This window comes from Mesoplodon bidens, assembly GCF_964165515.1.
Source record: "Mesoplodon bidens genome assembly, chromosome: 15".
NCBI lineage: Eukaryota > Metazoa > Chordata > Mammalia > Artiodactyla > Ziphiidae > Mesoplodon > Mesoplodon bidens.
In genome coordinates this window covers 17880619-17898084 of record NC_138171.1, presented here as the reverse complement: position 1 = coordinate 17898084, position 17466 = coordinate 17880619, and the positions used below count along the sequence as shown (strand labels likewise).

The 17466-nt window shown below is 45.2% G+C and overlaps 1 protein-coding gene across 1 annotated transcript in view; it reads right to left on the bottom strand.

The window, feature by feature from the left end:
* PTPRT (protein tyrosine phosphatase receptor type T) overlaps positions 1 to 17466 on the bottom strand; it is a gene marked incomplete at both ends in the record, with an annotated part of 1089241 nt that overhangs the window by 412949 nt on the left and 658826 nt on the right. The window contains 1 exon segment of the mRNA XM_081255209.1: positions 5124 to 5420. Within this exon segment, the coding sequence (XP_081111335.1) occupies positions 5124 to 5420 (297 nt within the window).

Here is a 17466-nt window from a genome sequence, read left to right as displayed (position 1 = left end):
CATTTCTCCAAAGAAGACATACAGATGGCCAATAGGCACATGAAAAGATGCTCAACATCACTAATTATTGGAGAAATGCAAATCAAAACTACCATGAGGTACAACCTCCCACTAGTCAGAATGGCCGTCATTAAAAAAGTTTACAAATAACAAATGCTGGAGAGGGTGTGGAGAAAAGGGAACCCTCTTACACTGCTGGTGGGAATGTAAATTGGTGCAGCCACTATGGAAAACAGTAAGGAGGTTCCTCAAAAAACGAAAAAGAGAATTGCCATATGATCCAGCAATCCCACTCCTGGGCATATACCCAGACAAAACTCTAGTCCGAAAAGATACATGCACCCCAATGTTCATAGCAGCACTATTTACAATAGTCAAGATATGGAAACAACCTAAGTGTCCATCAAAAGACAAATGGATAAAGAAGATGTGATACACACACACACACACACACACACACACACACACACACGAATGGAATATTACTCAGCTATCAAAAAGGATGAGATAATGCCATCTGCTGCAACATGGATGGACCTAGAGATTATCATACTAAGCAAAGTAAGTCAGAAAGAGAAAGACAAATACCGTATGACATCACTTATATGTGGAATCTAAAATATGAGACAAATCAACATATCTATGAAACAAAAACAGACTCACAGATATAGAGAACAGACTTGTGGTTGCCAAGGGGGAAAAGGGGGTAGAGGAGAGAAGGACTGGTAGTTTGAGATTAGTGGAGGCAAACTGTTATATATAGGATGGATAAACAACAAGGTCCTACTGTATAGCACAGGGAACTATATTCAACATCCTGTGACAAACCATAATGGAAACAAATATGAAAAAGAATATATATATATATATATATATATATATATATATATATACATATGTAAAACTGAGTCACTTTGCGGTACAGAAGAAATTAACACAACATTGTAAATCAACTATACTTCAATAAAATTTTTTAAAAAGTTCTTGGGGAATAGGATCCTCAAGGATCTCAAAGCATCACTGCACAGGTGAGCTAATTTATGAAGAGAAAAGGTGCTACATTTACTGTGGAGGGACTGGGGGGGTCCCCATCTTATCTAAGGGACCAATGCAGCAACATCAGTAGAGGGGGTCCCTGACATTATGTACCTCTTGACATGATACAGTGAGAAATATACACCACCAACCCATATAGCATTTTTGCCAAACATGTCTCATATTCTGGTTTGTCACATAAAATCAGGTTTAATATTATTGGAAATATGAATGTGGATTATCTATTTGATTATTGTAAAATTAATGCTAAATTTCTTAGATGTTCTATGGTACTGTGGGTATGGAGGAGAATGTCCTTATCCTTAGGTCATGTCATGTATGCTAAAGAATTTAGGGGTCAGGTACCATGATTTCTGCCACTTACTTTCAAAGAGTTAAAAATATTATATGTATGTTTATATATATTTCCATATCAAATATATCATACCTCGGTATCATATATATATATGAAAAAATAGATAGTAAGGTGTTTAGAAATGTTGAATCTAGTGAAGGGTTTACAGATCTCGTTTGTACTATTCTTTCAATTTTTCTATGGTTTTGAAACATTCCAAAGTAAGATCTTGGGTATGAGTCATTGTATAAAGTATAACATGCCTATGAGTGTCTAGATTCCACTTCACAGTCTTGGCTGTGGTCTGGCTGAAGGCAGAGAAGTAACCATCTAATAAATGAGTCACGGTTTTGTATGAGACATTTGTGAAGAAAAGGGGAAAAATAAAGAATCTGTTTAGTCTCCTATTAACGATGACCTCCCAGATGAAGCAACAGGGCTCAGTGGCCATGACCTCCTCTCACCAGGGCTGGATTACTTCACATGCTCACGAAAGCACCGGGGTGATGAAATTACAAATTCTGTATATTCCCCAGAAGACAGTTTTGTAGCACAGATGAAAGCAGTGTGAGTCCAGTCAGCTCAACCTGCAAGGCTGCTCCTTGGTTCCCCAAAGGGGGTTTCGGTTAATGGACTAGAGCTGAGCTCCATCCCCAGCTCGACCTTGAGGTGAATGAGCTCCCAGCAAACAGAGATGGTGCCTCTCCCCTCTTTAGGAGAAATGGAACCTAATCCTGGCATGCAGAGGGCACTGTGCTCCTCTGAGACTTTCGTGCAGCCCAGTGGTTCCTGAGGTGGGGCCTCAGGAGGGCTACAAGATGGAGGCCTGGTGTCTTAATGTTGGTGTGTTTACTGTGATAATGGCTGCACATCTCGGTAGAGCAGGAACGGATGTGATATTAATGGTGTTTGATTAAAATTTAACTTCAAAGCTTTGCTGCTCTCAATGTGTTTTGATAAAGGCCTTGTGATTTTTTCTTTTCCTGATGACAAGAAGAAGAAAGGGAGAGGCTGAGGCATGCCTTAAGGATGGGATTTGGGATTTGTTGTTGCACATGTAGGTAATCCTCAAAAAGCAGCCCAAGGTGGGCAGAGCATCTTGACAAAAAATGCCGTGAGCTGTTCCTGGGCCAAACCCTCCTGTTCATCTTCTGCATCCTGAATGTTCATGCTGGTTCTCAACAGTGGCTCCTCCCTGTCTAACAACCAGGTCCCTCATGAACACTTGTCACTAAACCACTCTACTTGCCCCAACCCTGCTTCTCCAACCCGGCACTGACCACATCGCCACTCCTTGAAAGTCGATGTCATAATCTACAACCAGTTACAGTGGACATCTATAGCTCTGCAGAGATGGGTGGGTGCTTTCTGGGTTGGCTGTGCTAGAGGATTCTTTGTCAAGAATTTTTTTTTCTTTTATTTAGTGCAAATGTAGTAGCTACATTTAATGAAAACTTACAATCTGATGAGCATGATTCCAATTTCTATATACACCATCCTTTTTAATGAGCACAACAACCTGTAAGGTAGGTACTATTACTATCTCCTTTTTATAGATGAGAAACCAAGGCACTGAGAGGTGAAGCAACTTGCTCCAGGCATATCTGGCTCCAGAGTCTGCCTTCTCAAAGAGTGCATTATTCTACCTGCTGGAGGAAGGGGCTGTGCATTTTTGAAACCATGGAGCCAGATCTTGGGAAAGTTTTGGCAGCTTTATCAGAAGCTAAATCCAGGGCCACGTGTCCTGGGCTGCAAAATGAAGCCAAGATGAGATGTCTGACCCTCCCTGTTGGAGGATGGATGGGAACAGGCTCATAGGAAACAGGGCACTCAGATCTTCCGGAGAAGCTGGCCTTGGGGAGAGCTGTACCCACAGAAGACTGAGGTTCATTACAAGATAGGAAGATGGGGGAACAAGGCGACAGAGGCTGAGTCCCCACTGCTACTGCCACGTAGAAGCACAGTCTACAGGGGCTGCAAACAGAGTGGCTGTGAGGATGAATTTAAAGGGGATCAGGAAGGGTTTGTCATGAAGGCAGGTTTGATAAAACTTCCAGGTCTAGGATGGGATGGGGTAATGTGAGAATTGGGAGACAAGGTGAGAGGCTGGAGCTCCTTCCTCTATCTCCCTGTGGGACTCTGCAGCTGAGGATGTGGGTCTGGATCCCACCAGGGACCATCACTCAGGGGTCCTTCGAATTGCTTATATGAAATAAGAGGACTAGACAGGGCCGCCATGGAAGAGGCTCTGCTTTGAGTCAAGTGTGAGGATTTGCCTCATGCAGTAACAATGACAGAGTTCTGCCCGGATTCTTTCTAATCACTTTATGCCATTTTTGTGCCCTTTGATTTTCTGTCTGCATGTGTAGAAAGCCAGAAGTTCCTGAGAATTTACTTCCCAATCCTCCATCCCCATTCCAGACCTAACCACTGGCTGGCAGCCGTGATTTGGAACGACGGTGATACACAACCTGCCCTACAGAGTCCTCCTGCAGGCCCAGGGCACAGCGCCCTGGATTTGGCCTGAAGCTGTACCTGGGCTTCCTCCCCTTCACTGTCCTGCTTCCCCCACTCCCTCCCCAGTCTCCCCTGGGAAACCTTCCTTAATCGATCACTTGCAGATCAATCCACATGAGTCTGATGCCAGGAAACTAACTACAGACACCCCTCGAGGCCAGAAGCAGTCTGGCTGGAAGGAAAACTGAAATACGGTCACAGAGAAGTGTTTCTTATAGATAAGTCCTAGAACCAGCAAGTCCTGTCCTACCATAAATAACATAACCACCGTGGCGGAGTTACATGCAAAATACAGCAGGGGTCTGAGAAGGAACACCCAAGTTGGCTTGGGGCACTCAGGGAAAGCTTCTGGAGGGAGTAGCACGTGAGCAAAGACTTGAAAGATTATAAATAGAATCTGTCCCACAAATGTGGAGGAGAGGTCATTCTGAGCAGGAGAAACAGAGCGGCATGGGCAAGGAGACAAGGGCGGGAAAAAGAGATGTGTTCTAGAAAGTACACGTGGCTCTCTCTTCCTGGAGTCTTAAGAGGCATGCTGGAAGATAAACTGCAGAAGGCAAACTCATAGGAACCTTGTGGGCGTGGAGCTGGGGGATGGGGAGGGAGAGATGGAGGCACCTAGGCTGACTTCAGGTGTTTATCTTGACTTAGTAGATGCAGTTCATTGATGTAAGGAACACAGGGAGAGAAGTCCGTATAAAAGAGGAGACAGTTCGTTTCTGGGTACTTTTGAAGACACCTGTAGGACACCCAGGTGAATATGTGGTTCTGGGTGCATTCAATGTGTGTGCCAAGTTCTTTAAGTGTATTCTGATCCTTATTCTTACAGAATCCAGAGCCGTCTGACTCCCAAACTCAACATGCTTCAACAATACTACCAATACACAGCTTCTCTTTCGGGAGGTATCAGTGTGGTTAAACGCTGGCATAGCAGGTGGTATAAAGTAAAAAGAGAGATGGGGACGTAGAAAGGTCAAACTTGAGTGTGTGTCTGTGACAGAGTTGCCACTGTCTAGGGGGACAGCGCCCCTTGGAGTTGTGCACCGCACAGCCTGTGTGGTGTTTTATTGAAGAGCTTAGAAAAGGGGCTGATATACCAACAGAGAGACGAAAGACGCAGGAAAAATAAAACCTCCTAACCGCTAGGCATGGCCCCCCGAGCAGGTCTGGCATTCCCCGTTCCCGAGTGAGCATGCGCACCGCCCACCGCACTCACCATCCTCCTCCGTCTGCACCACCAGCTGCTCACTCTCCATCCGGCCCTCGGGGTTGGACAGCAGCAGCCGCAACCGGATGGTCATGAAGGGACGCAGGCCCCGCAGGGTGTAGTGGGAGGAGGTCTGAATGAGCTCCTCGGCCTCGTACTGCTGCTGGTTGAACACGTACTGGTACTGCACCGTGAGGTTGTAGCTGTGGCAGCGGGTCACCGCGTAGCCGAAGGGCTCCCACTGCAGCGTCAGCTGCCGGGCTCGGATGTCCACGATCTCCACGTTTTGCGGGCCGTGCACCGGGTCTGCAAGACACACACGCAAGACACAGGGCTCTGAGGAGGCTGTCAGGAAGGTGGGGTGGAGGCCCCGCTAAAACAGGGGAGAACAGCTCTTCAAACTCAGCCCAATCACTCAGCCACTGCCCTTCCTGATTTTGTCACCTAGAGGATAATTTAATTAACATTCTTCTGTAATTCAAACTCCTTCTTCTTTTTTGAATAAGGCATCTAAAAGAAAACATAACTATTTAAAGGGAAAACCTGAATCACTTGCCATAAATAAATGTTTACCATTTAAAACAATGCAAAGTTGTTTTCATCAGGGTACCACCAAAAACCATGTTGGGTACCAGTAACAACATACACAACACTTTGGGGAAATACTAATTGTGAAGGATGCTGGAGTTCTGATCTGCCTCTTTACATTTCATCTGGCCACATCCCCTCCCCTTGAGAAACCAGCCCCATTTCTTTAGTTCACCACACCGAGGTGCACAGTCTAGAAATCAAATGCATCCTCAACACACAGCATCCTCAGTAGGTCACTGTGACCCATTGACAGTGCCTTGGAACTTCCCTTCCTTTCACTGACAACACAACTCACCCTTTCCTAGCCTCCCACAACAGTCCTCAACCCTTCCTTCTTTCCTCTCCACTTTTTTCCAAACAGGCCCCTCCAGGGGCAACGTTCTAAAAACAGATCTGATCCAGCAATCCCACTCCTGGGCATATATCCAGACAAACTGTAATTCAAAAAGATACATGCACCCCTATGTTCACAGCAGCACTATTCACAATAGCCAAGACATGGAAACAACCTAAATGTCCACTGACAGAGGGACGTATAAAGAAGATGTAGTATACATATACAATGAAATACTCCTCAGCCATAAAAAAGAAAGCAATAATGCCATTTGCAGCTACATGGATGGACCCAGAGATTATCACATTAAGCGAAGTAAGTCAGAAAGAGAAAGACAAATACCGTATGATATCACTTATATGTGGACTCTAAAATATGACACAAATAAACTTACCTACGAAACAGACTCACAGACATAGAGAACAGACTTGTGGTTGCCAAGGAGGAGGGGGTTCCGGGGAGGGAAGGATTGGGAGTTTGGTATTAGCAGATGCACACTATTATACATAGAAACAACAAGGTCCTACTGTGTAGCACAGGGAACTATATTCAATATCTTATAGTAAACCATAATGGAAAAGAATATGAAAAGGAATATATATATAACTGAATCACTTTGTTGTACACCCGAAACTAATACAACATTGTAAATCAGCTATACTTTAATTTAAAAAAATAAAAAATAAAAACAGATCTGATCATGCCTTCTCACCCTAGTGCTGTCTCCCATTCCAGCCCTCCCTACTGATCGTGGTCCCGGACCCCCATATATAACATTGGCTATGTTTATTTTATTATGAATATTCTATTTACACTTTACACAAGTTAAATAGATGTTTCTGTGCACAACAGATAATAAAAAACAAAACTTTTCTTTTTTTAATCCCCATTTGTAAAGCTCATTCTATAAGGTTTAGGCACTTGTTACGATAGAAACGTAACTTCTTTTATGATCGGCATTCCCCGGAAGTTCTGTCAGACTCTCTTCGCTGGGAGTAGTTAAGCACAGGCTAGAGATTCAATCCGTGTACTTGCCCCCCCTCCCCGCCCACCATGCTACCTCACTAGCTGTGTGACCTTGGGCAAGGGCACTGCATCTCTGAGCCTTCATTTCTTCATCTATAAAGTGGAAATTATTGCGCTAATCTCAGAGGGCCATTAATGTGTATAAAATGAACTGTAAAGAGAGAGAGAAAATTGTCTCTACCTAACAGTGGGCGTTCCTCTTAGAGAGAATGGCCCTTCTTGGAGAAATGCTTTAAGAAGCTTGTTTGGAGTAGACGCTGCAGTCCCAGGACCTTGGGATCGGCTGTGCTTAGCCTTTAGAGGAAGAGAAAAATGAACTCACTGGCTGCTGGGATTGAATAGGAGAGGATGGGGGTGAACAAGATGGTGTATTTTGGGGTGGAGCCCAATGGGACTGTCCTCATGTGACTCCTAGTCTTCAACAGGGTCCTCAAAATACCACAAAATGATTGGCTGTGATTTGATTTCCTGGGGCTTCTGAGATCTACATGCCTCACTTGGGCCCAATAAGATGTCGCACGGGTACAAAGGGACCAGAGGCAAAGGGGACTTGGAAAATATGTCCATGTGTGTTACTGACACCTTGAGAGATGATTTGGGCTTTCTCAGGCTATGGAATTAAGAGGTTCAAGGACATCTCAGTTCAAGGGCCAAAGACAAGACCTCTGGTGGCCCTGTGGGTTAGATACACGTGGGTGAAAGTGTTCTGTAAGTTCGAGAACTCGCATTCAAGAAAGGGCAAGACAGTGGCTCTTTATTAAGCAGTAACTATGGGCTGGGCAGTTGCGTGCTGAAAACAACTGTCTGACATAGGGAACTGAGGCCAACAAAGGGACATGACTTGCCCAGGGCCACACAGCTAAGTCCCCAGCTCTGGACTCCCACGGCACTTTGCACAGCTATCCAGCCCACTGAGCATCCGTCACGCTTTCTAGGAACTGCTTGTTCCTTTATACATCATTCCTCCCAGGCTGCAAGGGACCATGTGCTGTTTGTCCAGCAACCCCAGCACATGGTACTGAGTCTGCTGATGGGTCAGTTCATGTTGTTTAAACTGAGAGGAACAGATGGTGACCTGTTTTTGAGAACTGAGCTTGGACCCCCTTGACTCCACAGTCCCCTGTTCTGTCCCCTCCAGCACATCACCGAGTCTTTCAGGTGAACTTATCTCTTTTTCAATTCAAGCAAGAGAATGTCCTAAGATCCTACATGATGGAAACTACTTTTCAAAATGCATGCTGGAGGCGTTCATGCTTTCACTATAACCCGCCCCCAAACCTCAGATGCCAAACCCAGTTTCTGCTCCGGTAATTGCCTACAGCAGGGAGAGTCTCTGGTTTACATTCCGGTTGGTACAAACAAGTCAGAAATCGCTGAGAAAGCCTTGTGTGTGCAGTGGAGATTGGTTTGTTGAATTTACATCCCTCGTGTAAATATGTCCAAGCCTAGAGCCTATGGTTTCTGCCTCCAGATAAGACTCTGTCCATATGACCTTGTTGAGTAACAGGCTACAGGCCACTGAGATGGCATAGAGCGGGAAGAGAGTGTGGCTTATCTGGGAAGCTGGAAAGTCTTCCTCTGACGGACAAGTAAAGTGGCTTGGCCTCCGGGTTCACTGTCTCTATGCCCTTAGACTTGGCAATGAGGGCCCTGTCCCGAGTCCTGTGAATTGGGGAGCACACTCCGGCCATCTGCAGACTCTGCCCTCCTCCTGAAGCAGGAGTCAATGGGCCAACGTCTCCACCTGGTCCCTGTGCTCCCCATTCTGGCCCGGGCTCCAGACACCTGACAGCCTAGAATTCCCTGTCCCAGTGGCTCCAAACTCATTTCCGGGGCTTGTGTGAACCTCCTCCCTTGGTTTGGCCATCCAAGGTCACACCATATTCCATGTATGTACCCCGAGGCCCAACGGGTGACCAGAGCGTGGCTGTTTGGAGGAGGAAACCTTTGTGGGGAGGGATGGAGTCAGGTGAAAGGAGAAGGAAAAAGGCTGCAGGTCTGTGTGTGTATCTCGTCCCAGACCCATTTGTGTTCTTACATATGTTAGGGACAAGTGTGTATGTGTGTGTGTGATTGACTAACTCGTATCTTCAGAAGCTTCTTTATTCTGCAGCTGCCTCTGGAAGGCAGGGTGGGCCTCCTCACTTCTGGTCACTGATCACTCCTCTCCTTTCCATGTTAGATCTTATTGAAGTACCATTTTCAACCTAATACCAGAGCCCAACCTGCAACATGTACCCTTCCGTCTCCAAATTCCCTCCCTCGTTTTCCACTGCTCACTCTTTGAACCCTACATTCCTAAAGCAGAGTGAGTGTTGCATCCTGAATCCTTTTACACCTCCATGCTTCCCTCTGCTTGGGCTGCCACTGGCAAATCTCTATTCAATATATTCAAGGCTGGGCTCCAATGCCACCCTTTCTTTGTAACTTTCTCCAAAAGCCTTTCTTGCCCAGGCAGAATGAATCATCATTTGTTTTCTTTAATACTTCTCCCATAGTCCTTATCAAATTGCAGATTAATGTTTGGATGTTTGGTTCACGCTCACCTCCCCTGCTAACCTGTGAGCACCTAGATCTCTTCATTTTTATAACTGGACATAGAGCTGATTAATAAATGAAGAATGAGTGAATACAGAAAGCAGGGGATAACTGAAGACCAAACCAGAATCAAGGCCTTAACATCCTGCAGGGGAAATGCAGTAAGTGAAGGGGTGAATCAGGGCTCTCTCTATACTCCAACTGTTAAGGTAATCATGTGCTTAAGTTAGAATTCCAGCCCCTTGTTTTATATGGACCCAGCCTCCATTCCTGCTGTCAAAGGCAATAGCTGTAGAATCTCCTAATGACCTTAATCAAGGCAGAACATCTTATTAAAAAGAAAGGAGCAGCAAAGCAGATTTCCAACTCATGAATTTTCTATGTATTCATCTTTGCACGTGGAATTGGCTGTAACATACGTACTATTCAAAGTTGAACCTAAATTGAGATAGTTTGGGGCATTGGGCTGAAAATGTGGAGGTGGATAGCTTGTATGTAAAATTAATTTTTTATCCATTTGGAGATACGATTTGAGTTCCTTTCAAATTAAATTCCAATGGAGTCCTAGGCAGCTGGAAACACTATTGCCGACATAATTTGATACTGAAGGAGTAGTAATACATTGACAGATAGTTCGATGTGACCATTAATTTGCAATTTCTGCATGGAAATGCTACACGAAGGGAAAAAAGGTAAAAGGAACAAAAATAAAATCCATCTTCTTTCAGCATCATCCAAACCTACTCTCTTGCTTCCTTTCTGTCATCTCCTCTAATTTATTACAGATGTTTGGTGGACAGGAATTTGTTGAATATTATCACAGACATCCTTATGAAGGTAGGCAAGGACAGGAATCCAGAGGCTTCACTTAGGGATACTGGTACCCTCACCATCCAAGGTCACTGGGTCCAATCTACCCCGACCACTAGAATCAGGTGACTCTGCTGTCACCCTCTTGCAGCGATGTCACAGAGAAGGTATGTCATTCACCTGTTCGTTGGCTTACCCAATACTGAAAAAATACTCTTGAGCAGGGAGGCATCATGACATGATAAAAAAGAGTGCTGGATCTGTCATCACCTGGACCTAAAGCAAGTCACTTGTCCCATCTGCGTCTTTGCCTCATTTTTCTCATGTGTAACACGGGGATGGTACTTCTGCCTTTTAGGGCTACGAGGTGAATTAAGGAGCTAGTGTCCACCAAGCTCCCAGATGGTACTGGACCCAGCTGTATTCCCTTAAATACAGCTCCCACCTCCAGAAGGGAGACAAGGCAGGGGAGCCACTGAGATAAAATAGAAGTCCTGCAGGTGACTGTGGACCCCTGACCTGGTTCTCAGTCCAGCCTTTTAACCAACTGTAGTAGGTGGAGTTAGCAAGTTTGGAGTTAGCAAGGTCCCATTAATGCATGTTCAGATACAGCTCTATCTATTCTTTCCTTTCTACAAACGTGTCTTGGACCTCTGAGATGGGACAGGCGTTAGGGATGCAGGGGAATAAGACAGACATGTTCTAGCCTTCATGAGATTCATGCTCTAGAGGGGGATGCAGACACGACAATTGTGAAGGATGGAATGATGAAGCCTGAAGGAGCTTTTGCAGGGAAAGTGCTGGGCTTCCAGGCAGCACATGTCAGAAAGACACAGCCTTACGCTGGAAACTCATCTGAGCCAATTTAATCATGACTCGTGCACAACCTTACATTCTTTTTCATAGAAGCTAGAAGCCACCAAAGAAATCTGAGGTGAGGGCTTCCCTGGTGGCGCAGTGGTTGAGAGTCTGCCTGCCGATGTAGGGGACACGGGTTCGTGCCCTGGTCCGGGAAGATCCCACATGCCGTGGAGCAGCTGGGCCCATGAGCCATGGCCGCTGAGCCTGCGCGTCCGGAGCCTGTGCTCCGCAACGGGAGAGGCCACAACAGTGAGAGGTCTGCGTACCGCAAAAAAAAAAAAAAAAAAAAAAAAAAAAAATCTGAGGTGAGTGAGGGTTAATGATTCCTCCATAACTGCGTTATTAGGTTATAATAAAAGCAAGTCTCAGGCTAAATTCTACTACACAGATGAGCATTTATTACATGTTTATTAAATGTTTATTAGCAAGCAGGCACAAAATAGGTCATACAATCCATTCCATAAAGCTCAATGAAGCTCAGCAACCTGTCTTAGTCTTTTTAGGTGACCTGGTTCCTATCTTGCATGTAGGCTCATTTAAGGCAGTTATGACAGTATTCTCAGGTAGGGGTTGATAAACTTTTTGTTGTTGTTGTTAAAAGTCTAGATAGTAAATATTTTAAGCTTTGTGGGTCAGACAGTCTCTGTTTCAGCTATTTGTCACTGCTGTTGTAATGCAAAGGCAGACACAGAAAATGTGTAGACAAATGGGCATGGCTGTGATTCTATGAAAGCTTATTTACAAAAATAGGGATAAACTGGGAGTTTGGGATTGACATGTGCACACTGCTATATTTAAAATAAAATGCCTTAACATAAAAAAAAAAAAAGATAGCCTAGGCTGTGGGCTGTACCTTGCCTACTCCTGGTCTAGGGGCAAATCAAGTACCATTACAGACACATCAGGTAACCAGGAATCCTTCTCAACCAACAGGTGACACAGGACTGTTTAGGAATCAAGGCTTGGATACCATCCCCAAGGCTAAGAGCCAGAGGCCTTACTGGGTTCTCCTACGTTATGTACATTTGGAAAGCGCTTTCACAATATTTTGGCCAACCCACATATTTTGAATACTTTCAATTTTACCAATTAGAGTCCATTTACAATACTTAGGCTAGTTGACAGGTCCCTGATTTCAACTACTACAATCAATTTCTGGCATTGAGTGTACTGATTAGCAAAATGAAGGTTGTGCATCAAGACATGGTATCAGAAACACCTGGGCTATGTAGCGTTGTCTCTGGAGAAGAGGCTTCTCAACTGGAATACCAGGGGACTTCCCCTAACCAGTATGGTCCTGATGAGAAGGCTGGCAGCACTGGGTTACAGCTTAACCCGTAACTCATCCATAGCATTCCACTGGTAAATATTTGAGAGTAAATCACCAATAGTATAACGTGGAGTCTAGAGGCCAAGAAGGCTGTCCTGAAGGAGGGGGCCTTGGGCAAAGGATGGATGGGATTTAACGAGGTAAAGGTACAAGTTTTGGGGGGGATGGAGAATGGAGAGTAGGGAGTGGGAAGGTTAAGCCCCAGGCAAAGGAGTCAGCACATTTAAAGTCCAAGATACAAGAATAAAGGAGCAAATGGCCGTCAAGATTCTGCTGCACGAATGGACATGCCACAGGAGCAGGAATCGCCTCCCTGCACTGCAAATGCACACTCCATGCAGTGACGTGTCAAGCCAGTCTGAGTGCTACACACTATAGTAATGGTTCCTCCCACTATTCCTAAGAAGTAAGTGAGAAGAGTGACTAAAGTAGTTGTAACAGAGTGATGCAAGTACCCTTTGTCAAAAGTCAAGCGCCGGACAAATTCATTCTCTTAACGAATATTTTTGAGTTCCTACCACGTACCAGGCACTACACTAGATGTAGGAGTGAACCAAACAAAAATCCTCTCTGCCCTTAAGGGGCTTACGTTCTCGTGGGACATGGGAGATTAAATAATACATGAGATAATCAAAAAATGAGAATGTCAGATGGCAGTAAGTGCTCTAGAGAAAAATCAAGCAGGGAAGGGAGATTAGGGGGTTCAGGGAAAGTTGGGTCTAAAATTTCACTTCTTTGATTTCAGGTCCTGCTACCAGCTCCTTGACCTTTCTTGATTTTTCCTCTCTCTTTACACTAAAATCCTTACTCTTTCCCTGGACACGGCTTAGCTTGAAATATTTATTGAGCACCTATGGAATGGTAGGCTAAATGTTGGGGACAAAGTGTTAACAAGAACAGCTGTGGTCCCTGCCACCCTGCAGCTTAAAATCTGGTGCGGGACACAGAGTGAAACAATCATAATGACAATCCAACATGTGAGCTGACAAAACTGCACGTTGTCCTAAGTGTTCTGAAGGAAAGCGATGGGGGTTAGCTGGATAAAAATGGCCATTAGGGCCTGTAGGTATGACGGTCAGGAAGATACTTCTGCAGAGCTGACGTGTTGACCGGATGTTATCATCCTTCCCTCCTCTCTCTAGTCCCTCCTTTCTCCCAGCTTCCATTCATTCTTTGAACCTCAGTTGTTCTGGGAAAGCCTTCTCTCAAATGCTTATCTTTCCCATCGTTGGGTTAGGTGTCCCGCTCCACATCTCCACACTGAACGGATGAGTGAACTTGGTTGGAATGTAACACAGGGTAAAACCAGGGCTGGTGCACCAGCCCTGTTCTGTGGGCACTACCGTTCAGCAGCCTGGGGTATGGACGGGGAGCCACGAGTCAGATACGGCCCAGGTTCAAGAAGCAACCTATGCGCTGGGGGCCACGGACCTCAGGCCAAGGGTGAGCATGACAGCTGCAATCCAAGGACCTTGGGATAGTTATTAAGCCATTGTCTCTCGGCTCCAAAACCCCGTCTACACCCTGTTTCATGATGCTGGGGCTGGTATTCCAGAAATCACATGTCTGCTCCATCACCTGGCTCTATGCTAGTCTCTGCCGGTAGGGGGCGACAGAGGGAGACCGCAGGGCTGTAGGAGGAAGAAGAGAGCGCTTCCTGTTCCTGTGGGCATCACTCCAATATCACTTTCCCCCCCACCCCGGGAAGTTCATTCTGTCACGGCAGTTGGATCTAGTTTGCAGTTTCTCCAGCACTCAAAGAACAAGCTTCACTGCAGAACCTCAGAGACACCAGCACCAGACAAAAAGAGCTCCCTCTTCCAATGTTGAAAATGCTTCTAATTCCAGTCTGTTCCCTTGCTCTCCCCAAGCCTAGCAGTACCTGTTCCCACAGTTGCTATATTGGTATAATACTTTCATGTTCTCTTTTTACCTTTGCAGTTTCCCAGCCAATTCTTTATATATAGTTAACCAGAGGTTTCCAAACTTTCATGGTGACCTTGGTGTTGTGGTAATTTTTTCGCAGAGTTCCTAACCAAAGAAATACCTAATAGTTTCACTTATTCGTTTAGTCCAAACAACTTAATAAGTATTTATAGCCTAACCACTTTTAACAGTGGTTTGAGAAAACAATACACACAAATCAAAGAAAAAATATGTTAATTCCATTCTTAAATAACCACGGTTGCTTACTAATGGGATACGTGCATCTGTCAAGCCCTACACAACTTCTCAAACTGTGGATTCCGATTAGAAACCACTGCTGTTGTTGCCTGCGCCGTGTTGATTTTCTGCAATACTTGCTTTTCACCTCAGTCACAACAGGAAGGCTAGCTTGGCAAAGATATGATGTCACCGAAAGGAATGTAGCCCAATCTAATGTCGAAACTGTGGATCACCTCAACTTAGTAGTTTGTACAATGTCTGATAGATGACACCGTTTTTCGTGATCATTTAAAATTAAAATTCTAAATGCCCTCACGCGGTGCCTTGGTGAGTTCATTGCAGTGGCCTGGGCTGCCTCAGCACAGTTTGAGAACCACGATAGTTAACAACTTGTAACAGGCAATCCTCTCTGTTGAAGTAAATGGTGTGATGAATCTCCGAACTCTACCTTGACTGATATAGATGCAGGACCCCAATGCCTGAACTTGATCATTCAGCGTCTCCCACCTTCCTCTCCCCATGCTCCATTCTGCCTTGGTACCCCCTGCCTACAAATCCGATGTTCTAGCTGGCCGCACTCTGCTTCCCAGCTCTGGCACAGACCTGGCTCTTCCCTCTCTGCCCCATCCAGATGCAGCCACCTGGCGGGTTGCTGAGCAAGGAGCAGGGTGGCCAGCCACACCTCCTGTCATATCAACGGCTCAGGTGTTCAAACGCCAGGAAGAATTAAATGGACACCAGCACAAGATTGCAGCCTGGAAATAAAAGCTGTAGAATGTTTAAAAATTACTTTTGTGGCTGAGGAAACTGCGTTGGAAAGAGAGAAGCAATTTCTAAATTACATGGTTTCAGTTTCCAGAGAAAGAGTTTCCGGGTGGGGCGGGGGGAGAAGGTGAGCCCATAGCATCTTCTGGGCTTCACTTCAATTTACACTTAATTCATGGCAAGTCCCCTTGTCTGTTAAAAAAAAACAAAAACAAAAACAAAAAACCAAAAAAAAAAACCAAAAAACAAAGAAAAAAGGAAAAGGGAAAAAAAGCTGGAGAAAGAATGAAACCTGAAACATCTTTGATGGTTCAAAGCCACCTAGCACTGAGCCCAGGTAAGGTATTAGCATTCCGAACACTGCTTCTCCTTGGGACACACAGTCTGGCTGTGAATAACATGGGCCCTGGAATTAGGAAACAGTCCGTAGTGTAGCTAATCCGCCATTGCTGTGATGCTGGTGAGAAGCCATTTGTAATGTAAATCAAATTATTTCCAGAATATGTCAAACAAACAAACAGAAGTAATATCTCCTGATTGGACTCTGATAGCCCCTCTCCCAGAACTACCACCTTCCCTTTCAGCTGGAGAGTTCAGCTTTTTATATTTGGATCTGAGGTCTTTCAAAGTGGAGGTGGCTCACAACAGAGAAGCCCCCGCCCCAGGACATTCTTGATCTCCCAAGGAATCACATTTATCTGTAGACACTGCTCAGGACTACTGGACCTTGGAAAGGCCTGCTGTGTCAGCAGCCCCAGAAATGCCTACCAAGCTTTCTTATGATGTCCAACACTTTATTTCTTTTTGGAAATGTACAAGAGTATCATTACATTGAAGGAAGAATTTCAAACAAAAACCACTGTCAGTGAAAGGTGGCTTACTCTCTGCCGAGTCTCACTTGAGACTCACCTACGCAAGGAGAAAGGGCACATGATGAAGCAAAAGTTGTCTATCCCAGTCACCTTGTGGCAAAACACCAAGAAGAGAACCCCCGCAGAAGAGCAGGGGCAGGAGAACAGAAGCTGGAAGACCCAACTACCCCCGATTACCTGCCTCACTCACTTGTGAAGCACCCTCTGGCCTCGGTGAGCACCTCTCAGCAAAGGTGAGGGGCTAAAATGAATACATGGTGTTTCCTGGATGATCCTTCTAATAGAAGGTGGCTCCTGGCCATGACACTGTGAGACACAATCCTAGCACAGGCTCTTTCCTAAGCCACCAAATGATAATCCTTCACCTCAGAATCCTGGAGAGGTCACCATCCTTCCCTCTGGATTTTCAATGTCAATTTAAGCTTTTTCTTAGGTGTGATCAGTCAAATGCCCTTCCCACACTTCATCTCCCCTCCACTTGTACATACTCCTGCTCAGGTGCCTGACATTTACACACTTTCTCTCTCCTGCCCATTAAAACTTATTTACGAACTGCGTGACCTTGAATGAATCCTTTTACCCTTTCTGAACCCGTTTTACAATACCTAAAGTGAAGCTAATGATCCGTATATCTCCTAGGATTCTTGTGAGATTAAAATGAAATTATATGTGCTCATAGTGGGATGTTGCTGTGTAACAAACAGCCCCCAAAGTCACTGGTTTATAACAACAGACATTTGTCCTTGAGCTCTTGTCTGATCTAGGCTGGGCTCAGGCCCGCTCCATGTGTGTTTATTCCAGGGCCCAGGCTGAAAGCGCAGCAGTTACTCAGGGCATGTTCTTTCTACAACAGGTGCACCAGAGCCAAGCCAACCCATGCAAGAGTTCGTAAGGCCTCCTTCATGTCATGTCCAGTATTGGACATGTCCACCATATTGGCCAAGGCAAATGTCTAGGCAAGCCCAACATCAAGGGGGCTGAGCCTCCCACAGTGGGGAAGTGGGGATTGAGGAAGTGAATATTTGCTGAATGATAACCCCAACTATCACAGATCAATAT